The sequence below is a fragment of the Macrotis lagotis genome, chromosome 1 (assembly GCF_037893015.1).
Source record: "Macrotis lagotis isolate mMagLag1 chromosome 1, bilby.v1.9.chrom.fasta, whole genome shotgun sequence".
Classification (NCBI taxonomy): domain Eukaryota; kingdom Metazoa; phylum Chordata; class Mammalia; order Peramelemorphia; family Peramelidae; genus Macrotis; species Macrotis lagotis.
Window position 1 is genome coordinate 418,338,652 of NC_133658.1, and position 17,861 is coordinate 418,356,512.

Sequence of the window (17,861 nt, forward strand, 5' to 3'; positions counted from 1 at the left end):
CATCTCAGATTTTTTTTTAATATACTATTTGGTTTTGCTGAGATTTTTTGTCTCTTTTTTCTTTAAAAATTATTCTTTGTTCTATAGAATGACTCTGAGTGAAAGAGAGAAACAAAAAAATTAGGTGATATAAAAATAAAAGATATCAATAAAACTTTATTTTGAAAAATGAAATAATGAGAGCGGCATCATGAAATTGTGTATGTGGCAAAGACTCAGAATCTGAAAAACTTGATTTCAAATTTTGTCTCAGATCCTTAATAACTGTGACCCCAAGCAAATCATAACCTTTCTGAATCTATTTCTTCAACTGTAAAATAGTAGTAATAATGAAATCTCAATGTTGTGTGATCAAATAAGGTAAATTTATTTTCAATGCTTTGTCAAACCTTAAAAGCCTATATACTTTATGTATTGAACCAGCAACAGAAAATGGATCAAAGGGTATATAACTTGATAGAGACTGTAGATGTAGGAGCAACAAGATTTTGCAACTGATTAGATATGAAAATGGAGAAAAGAAATACCAAGCTTTTGAACACTTACGTTTGGGTGAATGGTGAAAAAAATGTTAGAAAGGCAATTTTAGAGAAAGATTCTAAATTCAGTTTTGGAAATGTTGAATTTAGGATGATAATAGGGACATCCTAATGGAGATGTCCAGTAGACAGTTGGACTTGGAGCTGCAGAAAGAGTTCAAAGGTAGAAATATAAGTTTGGACATTATCTGCATAAAAGTGATGGTTATAACAATGAGAATTAAATGAAATTGTCAAAGAATGATGTCAGCAGAGGAGATAAGAAGGCAAGGACAGGACCTTTGGGAATGTCAAATTTAAGGGTTCAGAAAGAGTAAGAGAAAGAGCCAGCAAAGGTTATATAATTTTTAGCATGATAGTAGAAGCAGGAGTTTAGTGTCATGGAAACCAAAAAAAGAGCTCATCCAAAGTTAGGTGATGGTAAATAAACCTCAGAAATATTGAGGATGAAAAATGAGAAACAAATCCCTCTTAATTCCTTTCCCTCAAGCTTTTTAAAATTTATTTTTAAGTGATATTTTATTTTTCCAAATACATATTATGAAAATTTTTAAACATTCATCCATATGCCTATGTATATTTTTAAATTTCAAAACTTCCTTCCACCCTCCCTTCCCAGCTCCCTCCCCTCAGTGGTGAATAGTCAAGTTAAATTGTACATACACATTTGTGTTAAACATATTTACAGACTAGTCATTTTCAGTATGAGCAATTAGGATTAAGGGAAAGAAATACATGAGAGATATTATGTAAAAAATGAATGTAGTGTTCATCAGATTCTGAAGGATTTTTGTTTTGTTTTGTTTTTCTTCCTCTGGATGGAGATAACATAGTCCATAGATGGTCTAATACAATTGTCCTAGCTCTCTGGACTACTGAGAGTAGCTGCTTGCATCAAGGTTGCTCATCTCACAATGTTGTTGCTAAAGTGTACATTGTTCTCTTGGTTCTGCTCCCTTTGCTCATCATCAAATCCTGTAATTCATTCCATGCTTCTCTAGAGTCAGACCACTACATAAAGAGCTGCTATGAATATTTTGGAACATGTAGGACTTTTCCCATTTTTTTATAATTTCTTCTGGATATAGACTTAGAACTGGAATTGCTGGATCAAAGGGTGTGAACAGTTTATTGCTCTTTGGGCATAGTTCCATATTGCTCTGCAGAATGGCTGGCTCAGTTCACAACTGCATCAGCAATGCATCAATGTCCCAATCCTCCCACAACCTCTCCAACAATGATTGTTTTACCTTTTTGACATTTTAGCCAATCTGATAGGTGGGAGGTGATACCTCAGAGTTGTTTTAATTTGCATTTCTTTAATCAAAATGATTTGGAGCATTTTTTCAAATGATTATATATAGCTCTAATTTCTTCATTTGAAAACTGTCTATTCATATCCTTTGACCATTTATCAATTACTTGTAACCTTATAAATTTGATGCGGTTCTCACTATATTTTAGAAATGAGACCTTTATCAGAACTCCTAGTTGTGAAGATTGTTTCCCAGCTTTCTGCTTTCCTTCCAATTTTGGCAGCACTGATTTTAGTAGAGCAAAAACTTCTTAATTTGATATAGTCTAAATCATTTTGCATTTATAATGTACTCTATATCTTGTTTGGTCATAAAATCCCCTTTCCATAGATTTGATAGAGTGTTTTTTGATTTATTAATTTATCTATAGTATCACCCTTTTATGTCTAAATTACCCATTTTGACTCTATTTTGGTATAGGGTATGAGATGTAGGTCTATGACTAGTTTTTGCCATACTATTTTCCAGTTTTCCCAACAATTTTTGTCAAAAAGTTAGTTCTCATCCTATAAGCTAATGTCTTTGAGTTTGTCAAATAGTAGATTACTGCAGTCATTTACTACTGTTCAACCTTCTTAATATATATCTTGGAATTTTGAGGACAGTTACAATAATTTTCGTAAAAATAGGAAAAACTTTTTATTGTAATTTTGCAATAGGATGTTTTCCTATGAATGTATGTCCAAATTTTGTTAGAGAAAATATGTAGCCATCATATGTGATGCCATGGAAATGTTAGGCAGGAAGCAAATAGTGAAATTTGGTGCCTTTCTATTCTGACTTTGTGTATCCTGAGAAATATTATGTTATAGTAAAACTGTCTTTTAACATCCCTGGGAAAAGTTTGCTACCCTCCCTGAAAAAGTCTTCTGCCCTATCAGATTTTGGATTGATAACAGCTGTCTTGGTTGCCCTGTGTCTTGCCAACTAGACAGGTCACAGGACCCTTTCTTTCCTAGGGAGAATTTTACAAGAATAGAGAGGTAGAAGCTAGAGCTCAACAAAGCATATCAAGATAACGGATTGCTACCTAAAATGAATTTTTGTACCCAAAAGTGAGCTAATATCCTTGAGCATCCTGAAATTATCCTTTAAACTTTGCCTGTATACCCCCATTGCTTTTAGCAGGTATACCATACTGTTTCTCTATATAAGCAACAAGCACATCTCCTTGTTAACTGCTTATCCCCTAGGAATCAGTCCAGTTGTAATAAACTTATATGTCACATAACTCTAGGTTTTGAGTCTTTCTCATGAATTCATTAACTACTTGAACCTTAAAATTTATCATATGCACAACAGACATTTTGCTATACTGAATAGAGTAATTTTTTCTTCTTCACAGAATTTGTTTTTGCTTTGGATGCGGCTGATGAATTCTTAAAGGACAGAGTCATGAATCTTCCTGAGGCCATTGTGGTTGAAACCCACTATGTTCAGGATAGATTCTTGAGATCACTTAGTAACTATCGTGATTTAAATACTGAAGATGAGACTGTTTATAACTATTTTGATGAACTTGAAATCCATCCACACCACATTGGTAAGGAATAAAATGAAATGCCAATATAAAATTTTAGGAAAACTGATTAATGCATTAAATGCAAATTCCTTTTCAAGCTTCAGTCCCTGAGTCACTTGGAGGCCTACAATAAGATTTGTGAAGCTTACATTATATTATTATTATTTCATGTATACTAAAAAATAAAAGTATACTATATACAAAGTAAATGTGAAGGAATTAGCAGGGGTAAGTAAGGAAACTGACCTCTACTAGTAGATGGGATTATCAAGTTAGACTTCCTATAGAAAATAGACCTTGAGCTACACTTTTAAAGAAGTTCAGGATTCAGAACATTCGAGGTAAGATAGGAATGTGTTCAGGTAAGGGGATCACCATTACAAAAACCTGGAGAGAGGAGATAGATATGGCTAAATTAGAGGAAAAGCAAGCTGGCCAATTTAGCTGCACTATAGAGTCCATGAGGGGGAGTAATGTCCAATAAATCTGCAATGGTAGATTGGTGCCAGGTGGAAAGGGTTTTATCTACCAAAGAGAGGAGTTTGCATTACAGCTTCCTGAGCAGGGGAATAGCATAAGAAACATCACTTTGACATCTACATGAAAGATGGATTTTAAAGGGTATATATTTGAGGCAAAGGAGCCATTGAGGAAACTTTTGCTATCATCTGTGTGAGATATGATGAATGCCTGAACTAGAGAGGGGACAGATGTTACAGTGAGACTTGACAAGTGATTGTATGTAGGGGAGGTGAAAGAGAGTGAAGGATCGTGAATGATTCTTAAGTTGTGAATGAATGTGAAGGACCAGAAGGAAGATGGTGCCTTCCAAAGAAATAGGAAGGCTGGGCAGAGACATGCGTTTAGGGGAAATCAATGGATTCTCTTTTGGATATGTTGACTTTGAGATGCATATAGGACATATCTATTACTTATCTGGTCAAAGAGTTGAGGAGAGAATGGGTATGAATCTATAGAGATGGTAGACCTCTGAAGAGACATAGTGATGGAACCATGAGAACTGATGAAATCACTGAGTAAAAGTATATAGAGAAAAGATTAGAGAACCTAGGATTGAGCCCCGTCCCAGCCAGTGGAGTGTGGATGAGTGACCTACAAAGGAAATGAGAAGATTATGGACAGGGAGAAAGAAAACTAGGAGAGATTAGAACCAGTGCCTAGGAGAGTATGAAATGCTTCAGAGACTTCAAGAAGAATGAGGGCTGAGAAAATGTCTTTGAGTTGGCAATTAAAAAGTCATTTGTAACATTTGAATGATGGGATCTGATACCAAATTACCAAGGATAGGAGATTTCCCCACCAAAATTCTTTCTTTTACTTCATAAATACTTATATCTGTATATATGTTGTTTTTCCTAATCAAATGCAGCTTGGATATTAAGCAGGCATTGAAGACCTGTCACCATGGGCAAGTCACTTAACATCTCAGTGCTCTAGGCAACTGTAAGACCAGGTTTTGGGGAATATGCCCAGCACTTGAAGAGTGTGTTTCCTTATCTGGGAACTCCCTATATTATATCAATGAAACTCTACTGCCTGGAACCTACTCTTAACTAGGTAATCTTTTTTTAAAATTTTTTTTAAGGTAGTGAAGTTAAGTGACTTGCCCAAGGTCACACAGCTAGGTAATTCTTAAGTGTCTGAGTCCAAATTTGAACTCAGATCCTCCCTCTCCAGGGCCGGTACTCTATCCATTGTGCCACCTAGTTGCCCAACTAGGTAATCTTTATGTTCAGATCAGATCTAATCCTTGGCTCTTAATATAACTGACTTCCTTTACCTCATTTAATTGCTCTCTTAAATGAGGAGAATTAAACAGATTATTATTAAGGATCCTTACATCTTAAAAAAAAGTCTGATTCTATGAAATATTAAAATGAGAAAGAGGAACATTTTTCTCCTAAGTACTTAGCTCTTTCCTTCTTTCTTTTCTAGACTTGTATGTTGCAATTAATTTAGTCACTTTATATTAGTTATATCTTAGATTGGTGGGAGTAGACTAGTGATTTTATAATTTAGGAAACAGATCTATTTGATAGGATTTGAGAAAAACCCTGGTTACCACAACCCATTTACAAACTGTCCCTTAGGATGATTGATGTTTGCAAGTGGATAATCTCCTTATATGAAGACCTTTATTAGATGAGTTTAAGAGAGTGACATTTTCTGACTTTGTCCACAAAATTTTGTAGTCCACTGTATTTAAAACTGACTCTTCAACACTAACTTTACCCAGAAGATTTCAAACTAAATAGTTTGCTTCAGTAATAGCAAATAGTTCCTATTTATTTTTTTATTACTTGATATTAACATTGCCTAGATGCTATGGAATTGTCAAGTTAATCTCCTCAAACCCATTAGCTAAAGAGGTTAGAAATGTTTGAAAGTATTATCATCATAATCATTATTATTGAAACTATTATCAATAGTGAGAAAAGCTCAAGTAGTAAGAAAGGTTGTCTATGGGGCGGCTAGGTGGCGCAGTGGATAAAGTACCGGCCCTGGAGTCAGGAGTACCTGGGTTCAAATCTGGTCTCAGACACTTAATAATTACCTAGCTGTGTGGTCTTGGGCAAGCCACTTAACCCTGTTTGCTTTGCAAAAAAAAAACCTAAAAAAAAAAAGAAAGGTTGTCTTGAAATAAAATAAAATTGAAAAGGAAGTGGTCACAAGCAAAAAAGAAATTCCATTGAGTTATAGCAACTAGAATTGAAAGATGTTCTCATAAACGTTAACTTAACAAATATGGACTAAACAAATGCAATATTAACAATCATGACATTTTAGGATTTATGAAGTCTTTAACTTACAGCAGCCCTGTGAGGCAGATAATTCAGTTATTCCTCAACAGAAAAGGACATGGAAATAAATTAAGTGACATATTTCAGGCCATGAATAGTAAATGTGTCAGGAGTCATGGAGCCAAGACTGGTCTTCTATTCTACCCTGCCAAAAGCAGCATAGCTCTTGAGTATGCACATAATACACAGAAATGTGATTTCACTCATAATTTTTCTTTTCTCTAAAATTTAAAGATGTAGGGAAATTTGATCATCCTCAAAATAAACTTGTCACTGGGCAGATTATCAGAGTTATTGGAAAACCTCGAAATTATGGCTTAACAGATGAAGAAAAAGCAGAAGAAGAATATAGAGCTGCAGAGGAACGTCTAGCAAAGGAGGCAGCAGAGGAGGCAGAGAGGGAGCATAGGGAGGCTGTGGAAACAGCAGAAAAGATAGCACGTTGGGAAGAATGGGTAATGTTTTATTTTATTTAATAGATTCTTTTATAGATAGTTCTTTTCAATACCACTGGCACTTCTCTATAGGTGTCTTTTTTCTGATTTCCTCCTCTTTTTAATATCCTTTAAGTATGGGATGATATATTTTGTTGCTTGGGCTTTCATTTATTTATTTTTTATTTGTTATTCTTTTTATTTTAATTAAAGATTGTATTTATTTTGAGCTTTACAATTTTCCCTCCAATCTTACTACCCTCCCCTCACCCTGCCACGAGAAGCAATTTGTCAGTCTTTACATTGTTTCCATGTTGTACATTGATCCAAATTGAGTGTGATGAGAGAGAAATCATATCCTGAAGGAAGAAACATAAAGTATAAGAGATAACAAGATCAGACAATAAGATATCAGGTTTTTTCCTAAATTAAAGGGAATAGTTCTTGGTCTTTGTTCAAACTCCACAGTTCTTTCTCTGAATACAGATGGTATTCTCCATTGCAGACAGCCCAAAATTGTCCCTGATTGTTGCACTGATGACATGAGCATCTCCATCAATGTTGATCATCACCCCCATGTTGCTGTTAGGGTGCACAGTGTTTTTCTGGTTCTGCTCATCTCACTCAGCATCAGTTCATGCAAATACCTCCAGGCTTCCCTGAATTCCCATCCCTCCTGGTTTCTAATAGAACAATAGAAACACTATTGTTCTGTAAGTAATCAGGAGTAGTTTTCAATGAGGAGGAGTTGGGTTGGAGGAAGGGAGAGAATTTCAAACTCAAGGTGTTGGAAGTAAATGATGAAACTTGTTTTTCCATGTAACTGATTCCAGGTTGATTAGGTATCAATCCATGCAGTCCATAATGAATCCTCATCTTCATTTTGTGATAAGGAAAATCTGAAGAATTTATTCCTTTGCTCACAAGGATATCTTGATGTTCTTTACTCCAGCATCTTAGATCCACATCCTCCCAATATGGTCAGCCATAGTGATGGGACTATCAACATAAGATCATATAATTTGGAACATGAAGTGATCAAAGAAACTGTTTTCTACCTTGGACCCAGAAGTTAATGCAAAAAGTGATCAGCAGAGTTTTGGGTCCAGGTGCATCCTGATTCTATCAACTGCAGAACATTTCTGAAAACCTGGTGTTGGCATCAGGATGATGTGTGGCCATTCTTATTATCTTGGGGCATCATAAAACTGATTTCAGTCACCTAGAGATGGAGGAGTTTCATGTTCTCCTAACTCTTCTATGCCCACGAAGTAAGAGAACTATAAAAGTCTGGCCTGGACACCCTTCCTGGCACAGACTCACTTGAGAACCCATTCCAATGTCTTGGCTGCTTCTCTTGTGCTTTCATTTATTTACTTTTTTTGTGTTCCTCTTTAATGGAGTATTTGGAAATCAAATAATCAGCTCATATCATTTTTTATTTTTTAAGACATGTTTCAAAAGTTTTTTTATATGAATATCCATTTTTTCCATTGATAATTAGGTTCTTATTTTCTGAGTTTGTCATTTTAGATTAAATTTTGAGTTCCTTTCCTTTTCAGAATTCATTTTTCCTTATGTTCTGTAGTTTTTTGAATCTACAAGAATAGTCTTGTGTGATTCAATCCTTTTTTTATACATTTGAAGATTTTTCTCCTATAGCTTTACGGAATTTATTGTTTATCATTGGAATTGTTAAATTTAACCAATATATGTCTTGGGCTTATCATTTTAGTGAAAAGGTGTACTTTATTACTTTCGTTTTTAGTTACTTTATCATAAATGATTGCTATGCTGGTTGAAGTTTTCTGTATTTTATTAACTGAAGTATTAATATGATATATTAAATTTATAATTTTATCAAAGTCAAATCTTCTCAACATTTCTGACATAATTCCAACCTGGGCATAGTGAAAACATTAAAAAAATAAAAAAGCATATTTCTCTAATCTCTTTATTAATACTTTATTTTATATTTTTACATCTTTAATCTTTAGGTATAATGGTAATTGTTTTCCTTTTTTAGTTTTCTCTCCCTAATTTGGGAGTATTAAGAGTATTTTTCTCATAGAAAGAATTTGGGAAAGGGTCTTTCTCAACTTTATGAATAGTTTATATAAAAGGGATTATTTGTAGTTTGCTCAATTTAACTCTCTGAGATCACATTATTTTGAGTCTTTTTTCTTTTCCATTTTGGTAATAGACATTTTTATATTTTGTAAATATTCACTCATTTTGCTGTTGGCATGTAATTGGGTATAATGGTTTAATAGTGTATAGTATAATAGTATTAAACTTTGTTTAATTTTTCTGCATCCTTTTTATTTTGGCAGTGTTGCTTTTTCTTTTTCATATCAGTTTATCTAGAAATTTATTTTGTCTCTAAATTTTTTTCCCATTTTAGCTATCTTTTTTGTTTTCCATTTTGTTTCTTCGTTGATTTTCAGGATTTCTGATTATTGTGCTCATTTAGGAGAATTAATTTGTTGATCTAGTTTTTTTCAGTTGCCTATGCAATTTATTCATTTCTTTCTCGCCTTTTTTTCTACAAGTGTTTAGAAATCTAAAATTGCCCCAGTAAGAACTGCTTTAGCTGCCTGTCATATGTTGTTATTTGTCTCATTATCATTTTGTTAATATAATTATATGTTCTATGATTTAGTCTTTGACCCATTTATTCTTCACAGTGTACAGTTCTCATTTAATTCTGTGTTCTTTGTTCATGTTTTTTCTTATTGAAAAATGTATAGTATTTCTATCTCTCTGATTTTGCTTACACTTTCTTTATGCCCAAATACATGTTTGGTTTATTTTAATTTTTTATTACAAATTTAAGCATTAATAAACATGAGAATTTTCATAAAGAATAAAAAAACCAAGGATTGATAAACTTTATCTCTGTTCTGTCGATGTTTTAATGTTTCATTAGCATTCTTTTACTTTTATATCTTTGTTGCTGATCTGTCATCATGCTCCCTTGTAAAAAAAAAAGTATTTCAAGAAAAACAAATTCACACATTGATTTTATCTGACAATATTTATCTCATTGTTATATATGCCTAAAGATTCCCATTCTTTATGCCGAAAGATGAGAAATATACTTGGCATTATTATTCTTTGAGTGGTGATATTACTCTGATAAGACTTCTTAAGTCTTTCAAAATTGTTTTCTTCTAAAATATTATAGTCATAAATTATTCTATAATAGTCTATAAAATTATGTTCTATAATAATTCTATAACAGAGCATAAAAATCATCTTAGTTTTCTCTGAATTCATCCCTTTCATTATTTCTTATGGAGCAATAATATTCCATTATATTTATAATGCCATAATTTGTTTGACCATTCCCTAGTTGATGGTGCCCTTCCTTTTATTTTATTTTTTTGCTTCAAAAAAAGAATTGCTATATTTTTGTATAGATGAATCCTTTCTTTGAATTTTTAGTTTATTTGTAATTGTGATGTCATTTTGTCAGAGTATGATGCACAATTCAGTGATTTTGAGAGTATAGTTCCAAAATGTTTTCCAGAATGGTACAACTAATTTACAGTTTCACCCACAGTACATTAATGTGCTCCCCCCCAACAATTAATACTTTCCATTTTTGCCATACTCCCAACTTGACACTTGACTCATCAGTACTCATTGGATCTTACCCCCTCCTGCTCCTGCCTATTGTGAGAAAGGCTTTGAGAGGTTTCAAATGACACAAGAACACCACTACCACAAAGTTAAGCCCTTAAAAAAATAATCTTGGACTGTTAAATCATCTACCTCTCTAACCTGGATCTAGTTGTATAAGCATATTTCCTATCGTTTCATTTAAATGATTCTAAATTAACCTAATTCCCCTCCCAAAGTGATCCCTCCCAAAGTGTCCCCTCCCTTCTTCCTAAACATCTCAACCTTTCTAGATCCTCTCACCTCTTCCACTAAACCTTCTGGAATACCTGCTCCATAATGAGCAAACTTCCTATCATCTTAAAGTTTTTTTTTTCTTCCTCCTTTCATTATTTGACCCCTCACTGAGACCTGGCTTCCTCCTGATAACATTGCTTCCCAGACCATACTGTGTTGAGAAAGAAAGAAACATAGTCAAGCAAAACAACTTTTTCCATATCTGTAAATGTGTCTCACCTTTTTTTTAATTTTAATTTTAAAAAAATTTTCACTTCCAAATTCTCTTTCTTCTTCCCTATCCCTTCACTACCATTGAAAAGGCTAGGTGTGGCTAGGCGGTGCAGTGGATAGAGCACTGGCCCTGGAGTCAGGAGTACCTGAGTTCAAATCCAGCCTCACACACTTAATAATTACCTAGCTGTGTGGCCTTGGCAAGGCACTTAACCCCATTGCCTTGCAAAAACTAAAAAAAAAAAAAAAAAAAAAAAAAGAAAAGGAAAGCAATGTGATACCCATTATACTTGTGAAGTTCTTGTAAAACACTATTTTGGGGAAGATTATTTTCCTATTTTTCCCATAGTTTAATATTGAAATTATTTTTTGAAAGTTTGACAAAATTCACTTGTAAGCATATCTACTCCTGGATTTATTATGGTTTATCTGATTTCTTTTTCTGAGATTGGGTTAGAAAAGTTCTCTATTTCTGAGTCTGATCATCTGAAAAGTTTATATTTTTATAAATATTCATCCATTTTAGATGAGTTTAATTTTTCAGCTTTTTTATGTAACTTGACAACATCACCTCCTTTATTTCCTTTTCATTTGTTATAAATTATCTTTTATCATTTTTTATTTTGGCAATTTATTTTCCTTTTAAAAAATCATATTTACTAATTTTCCTATTTGTTTTTATTTATTGATTTTATGTATTCAATGGGAGGTGGGAAGTTTGAGTGAGAGGCAAGAGAGAATGAATCTCTAATTCTGCAGAGAGAGAGAGATATACCATATGTGTTCAAGTTTGTCACAAAGAATGATTTACTGCTTCCTTCCTATCCCACTTCTTGTCTTCCCTCTCTCTATTCCATAGTGTTACTGTTCCAAAACCTGAGTTAAAGTTGATAAAATTTCATTTGTAATACATATTTAATTAGATCGAAAGCCATCTAGATAAAAATTATCATTGTTCTGATCTGTTTCATCATTTGTGAATAAAGCTATGAAAAGAAACAGAATTAATTAAAACAAGCTATATAGATTGTGAAAAAGAGACCTAGACCTTCTGTTTAAATCATGGTTTTTATTTCAATCATAATCTCAGAAGAGAGAACATTAGTAATTGTTTTATGTTATAAACTTCCCCAAAGTAGAGAAAGCTCAACCATGTAGTGTAGTTTGGCTACTGAATTGATTTCTACATTTTCCTCTTCCATGATTGTGCTTTTCCTGTTGGATGGAACTGAAGAAGGGTTATTTTAATTTTTAATTTTCTAATTATTAGTGATTCACAGCTTTTTTTCCTATGACTATTATTGATAGCTTTGAATTTCTTGCCTGAAAAGTGCTTGTTCATCTCTTTTTGTCCTAACAATTGGGGAATGACTTTTGTTCTTATAAATTTAAATCAGTTCCTTATATTAATTAGGTATTTATTGAATGTTTGTTCAATACACTTAAATATTGTGAAGAAAATATTATATAGAGATAATTAAAGCAGATTAGTCAACAAATATTTATTGAATTCCTGCTAGATCTAAGAGTGTCTTATAGGGGAAAGAGTGCTATGGACTGAGTCAGAAAACCTGTATTTGAATCCTTGCTATCTGTGTTTGAATCATATGCCTTGAGATGATGCTCCTGGGAATCTTTTTAGATTTAGGTTCAAAGCTCTTCACAATTGTTTTGAGCCCTTTTATCAACCAACCAGAGGTCACAATAGCTCAAAGCAAAAAATATTTAATTAATTAGGATAATAAAATAAGTGATCAGAAAGACTCCCTATACATACAAGGGTACACTCTCCCATAGTTACAATCCTCTGGTAGGGAGAAGGGACAAATTTAGGGAACAATATGAGCATGAAATATGCATAAAAGGTGAATATGCATCAAAAAGGAACATGTATAAAAGTGGCCCAGGATCACCAGTGATCAGAAGTTATGTATAACCAAGTCTAACCAAGTCTTATTCTTTTGGTTTGTTTTATTTTTTTTGCAAGGTAATGGGGTTAAGTGACTTGCCCAAGGTCACACAGCAATTATTAAGTGTCTGAGGTCGAATTTGAACTTGGGTACTCCTGACTCCAGGGCTGGTCCGCCACCTAGCTGCCCCAACCAAGTCTTATTCTTAAAGTAGCTTTTCTTAAGGGGAAAAAAAGTAGCATTTCTTCCTGAATGCATCTCATCCTCAGGTGTTGCTTCTTGTTTCTTCAACAAAGCTGAAAATGCCCAATATCATCAGGTTATGCACCACTCTCCTGAGTTAATTTCTGCTGTCTCTGCTACTGCTCTTTTTTTGTCATTTGTGGATCTTCAGCTTTTACTATCATTTTCCTTACGTGGTAGAGTGGATAGATTAGAAGTCATCTGTCCACTCATAACATCATAACATATAAGAATCTCTTTTGAACTTTCTGTCTTTTATACTGCTGCATCAAAGATTCAATCAGATCCTTTGACTTAAGTGAGTCCATTCTTTTCCATATCTTTATTGCCCACTCCCATGCATCTCTTACTATCTCTTATCAAAAACAAGATTGGAAGGGACAAGATGGAGTTTTAACCTTTGTCCAACTTCCCCATAAGTAATGATGTCAGTCTACCTCATATGCTTAATCCTTAGGGTTCTTGAATATGGTGCCCACTATATCCCGAGTTTTTTCCTCTCTATGTTATCTTATCAACTTACTGGGTTTACCTTCTCAGCTATATGGAGAGAGAGAGAGAGAGATAGAAAACCCTACTCTCTCTCCTGAATGCTGTCCCTATATTATCAAATGCTCTATATATCCCCAAATGATGGCTCTTAGGCACATCAAAATTTCTATGTCCAAAAACAGAGCTCCTATTCTAGCCTCCCAAACCTTTCCTCCCTCTTTCTGATTTCTTCATTTCTGTTGAAGGCCCCTCCACTCTTCCAGCCACTCAGATTTACAATTTTATATTATTTCTACTTGTATATCATCTTTCACATTTAACAACCTCTCTTCATTCACATTATGACCATTATTCTATTTCAGGCCCTTATTTCCTTTCACCAAGATATTATTCTAGCCACCTAATTTTTCTCCTAGTCCAAAGTGATATTTCTATAGCCAAGGTATGAGTAGGTCTGATGATGTTACCCTCTCCTTTTCAAGAAGTTCCAATGATTCCCTCTTGCATCTAAGATCAAGTACAGTCACAACCAGGTTTCTGCTACCTTTCCAGAATAATTAGTCCCTGTTTTACAAATAAGAAAAAAATGAGACTCAGAGAAGTTAGATGAAGTACCCAAGGTACCAGACGATTTTGCATCAGGGTCAGATTTCAAACACAGGTCTCCCCAGTATATTATACTGCCCTTAAGAAAGTAGAAATCATTTCAAGTGAGGAGGAATAGTATGAACAAAGGCAAGGAACTGAAATTTGACATACCATGCAAAGGTCAGTAAGGGAAACCCTCCTAATTAGAGAAGACATGTGTTGAAAAGTAGTGGGAAATAATGCTGGAAGTAGATAATGTACATTGTTCATTGTAGAAGATATTAACAGATACATTTAGAGCTACTGATCCTTCCAATCACTCTGTGAAGTATGTGCTATGATTATCCTCTTTTTATAGATAAGGAAACTGAAGCCAAGAGATGGTAAGTGCTTTATACAAGGTCACATAGATAAGAAGTGACCAAGCCAGATCTGTATCTGATTCCACTTACTGTTTTTTTTTTTCTTCTGTACCACATGGCTATCAGGCGTTTTTAAGGCCAGATTTGAACCTCAGTCTTCTTGACTTCAAGTCCAGTATTCTGTTCATTATGCTATCGTGCTTTGGGGAAATTCTTAAGTAGGGGAAGGGAAGAAGGGAATACTGCTCCCAAGAAGAGATATGAACCACTTTTGCATTCACTGATATTGGATACTTTATTAAGGTATTTTTCTCAAATATTCTATTTGCAGAATAAACGACTAGATGAAGTAAAAAGAGAAGAAAGAGAATTACTTGAGGCACAGTCTATTCCACTTAGAAACTATTTAATGACAAATGTGATGCCAACACTCATGCGAGGCCTGAATGAATGTTGTAAGGTCAGGCCAGATGATCCTGTTGATTTTCTGGTAAGGAAAAAGTTAACTTTTAAAAAAAATTATACCATTTTGAAAACAGAGTTAGAAAATTCATTCTTGAGCTCATTGATGTAGGTACCCTTACATTATGGACTGAGGTCTCTAACTCATTCACTTCAACATATCCTTCATGTCAGTCCATATGCTGATTGTTCCCTAAATCCTCCATAGGCATACAGCTCTCAAACTGGAGGTATCTCAATTTATAAAAAGAACCCAAATTAATTAATATGGAGAAATATTTGTTATAAAATATAGTTATAGCTTATACAGAACCTTAATACAATTTTGTCATAAAAATCCTAATTGTACAAAAACATATCTAATAAATATTTTTGAAAATGGCTAATGCTTTCTTTTTACTTCAATTATAGGCAGAATATCTCTTCAAGAACAACCCTGAAATGGATTGAAAATGAAAATATTTCATGTTTTTAAAGAACTAGGGAGAAATTTGACAATAATTTGAAAAATAGTTTAAAAATATTTTTTGGTATTTTGAACAGTCATTAGTTTTATTTCCCCTGCAAATAAATGTTTTATTTATTTAGTAAAACCATTATTTTAAGCTACATGGTAAAGAGTGACTTCTTCTTTTGGCCTGGATCTATAATTTCATCAGTATAGGGAATTTCTCCTGAGGAAATTCTCCCCCACCAATACAGATCAACAACTATTCTGCAATGTATAGTTATAGATAGTTGCCTGGAGAATTGAAATAGTGAGATGTTAACTTGTATAACCTTTAGTGTTAGAAGCATCACATAAACCCAGGTCTTTGCAACCTGGGGAAAACTATCAGACTCTATCTCAATTTGAAAGGAATATAGATGGGCTAGCTATAGGTAACTCATATAGCAAAATATAGATCTCACAGCTTATGAATTTTGTTCTTATATTATCACTAAATATTTTACACATTAATGATTATCAATAGTATAAATTTATAGTATGATAAAAAACTTGAAATAGTTTTAACTTGATCAAAGCGCCAGTGGCATTAAATGAGTATTTTTAGATGATGACTAATACTTTTAATTCATAATAGATCAAACATAATTAATCTTCACTAGGAAACTTTTTTTATGCTGCAAAAAATATAAGATAAGAATTCCAACATATATGTAAAATAATTGTAAACTCCATGTAATAGTATATGTGATTTGAATAAAACATTTATAATTAATGGAAATTTGTTTCATGTGTAATGAAAGTTGTACCTCATAGAGCATGTGTAGGGATGGGCTTGCCATAACTACCCCTGAAGAGTTTGCTCTGTTGCTCTGGCCACTTCTGAAGGAGTTATTCCTTAGATGATCTTGGATAAAATCCTTGATTCTTCCCCTATAAGGGCTAAAGAGGGAGGAGGCTGCATGAAAACTGCATCAGAACTTTTAAGAAGGGAGACTCTAGACCACAAATCAAATTTAAATTTTAAGTTAGAAAAAGATTATGACCCTTTTTATCAGAGGTCAGGCTTCCCAAGAACTAAACCTGGTTCATAAATATGAGTACCAAGCTGAGAGGGTCCCTTTACAGAGTGGGAGAAGGCCTAGCTCCCTGTCTCCGTTGAACCCAACAGTGATTCTTATTGTCATATCTGTGAAACTTATCTGGAATCCTAAGGTCTAACTCCTATAAACTCCATTGCTTAATTATTTTGGGGAGCTCATTATGTGAGAATTGGAATTCACTTTAAATTGATTGAAGCACATGGTAGAAATATCAGGTATTCTAACCAGGAGGGATGGGAATTCAGGGAAGCCTGGAGGGATATGCATGAACTGATGCTGAGTGAGATGAGCAGAACCAGAAAAACCTGTACACCCTAACAGCAACATGGGAGCAATGATCAACCTTGATGGACTCACTCATCCCATCAATGCAACAATCAGGGAAAATTTGGGGTGGTCTGCAATGGAGAATATCATCTATATCCAGAGTAACAACTGTGAAGTTTGAAGAAACACCAAGGACTATTACCTTAAATTTAGAAAAAAACCTTAATCTTATGTCTGATCCTGCTATCTCTTGTACTTTATGTTTCTTCCTTAAGGATATGATTTCTCTCTCATCACACTCAATTTAGAACAATGTACACCATGGAAACAATGTAAAGACTGACAAATTACTTTCTGTGGAGGGGTGTGGGGAGGGAAGTAAGATTAGGGGAAAAATCGAAAAAATTAAAATAAAATCTTTTTTAAAAAATCAGGTATTCTATTTGTTGCAGGAAGCCAGAAGAATTTTTAAGAGGGAAGGGTGACTTACAGTTGACTCCAGGTCCCTAATCCCTATGGAAAGAGCCCATATGTTCTATTTTGATAAGCATTAGATTAGAAGATAAGATTGATGGATTCAGAAGTGGTTGGATGACCAAACTCAAGTGTCTTTGTTATTCTTTCAATGTCACCATGGCTAGAGGTCTCCAGGGATGTATTCTCAATTCTGCACTACTTCAAATTTTTATCAATGACTTGGATAAAAGACATAGATCAAATGCTTATTTTCAGACACAAAATTGAGAGGGATAGCTAAGTCACTGCATGATAGTCAGGATCTAAAGTTTCTTGACAAGCTAAAGCATGACATTCGATAGGGAAAAATGTAGTCTTGCACTGGCATACAAAAATTCAGCTTCATTAGTACAAGATGGGAAATGTATGGTTAATCTTCAGTTCTGAAGAAAAGTTCTGGGATTTTGGTAGATCGCAAGATCAGTATGAATCTGTGATGTAACACACTAAAATAGCTAACTTGGGAGGGGGGGCAGCTGGGGGGTGCACTGGATAAAGCACTGGCCCTGGAGTGGAGGACTTGAGTATTTCCCCATGTATAAGACACACCTTAATTTTGAAGCCCAACATTTGAAAAAAAATGTATCACATAAAGTTATTGAACTGAAGTTTTATTCATCATGAAATTCAATTCTCATAGCTTTCAGGCATCTTTTGGGCAAGTCTGGTGCATGGACTCATGTTCAGTCCATTCTGTTTCATG

General features: G+C 34.0%; 1 protein-coding gene across 2 annotated transcripts in view; it reads left to right on the top strand.

The window, feature by feature from the left end:
• Positions 1 to 16,142, top strand: part of AK7 (adenylate kinase 7) — a 110,041-nt gene extending 93,899 nt beyond the window's left edge. Inside the window, exons 15-18 of one of the 2 annotated variants that reach the window (XM_074213032.1) lie at positions 3,201 to 3,398; positions 6,434 to 6,654; positions 14,694 to 14,852; positions 15,236 to 16,141. In XM_074213032.1, coding sequence (XP_074069133.1) covers positions 3,201 to 3,398; positions 6,434 to 6,654; positions 14,694 to 14,852; positions 15,236 to 15,274 — 617 coding nt within the window. In that variant the 3' untranslated portion in view covers positions 15,275 to 16,141. Of the gene's footprint in view, positions 1 to 3,200; positions 3,399 to 6,433; positions 6,655 to 14,693; positions 14,853 to 15,235 lie in introns of both variants that reach the window. The other variant, XM_074213031.1, reaches the window with a different exon arrangement.
• The last annotated feature ends 1,719 nt before the right edge of the window (positions 16,143 to 17,861 follow it).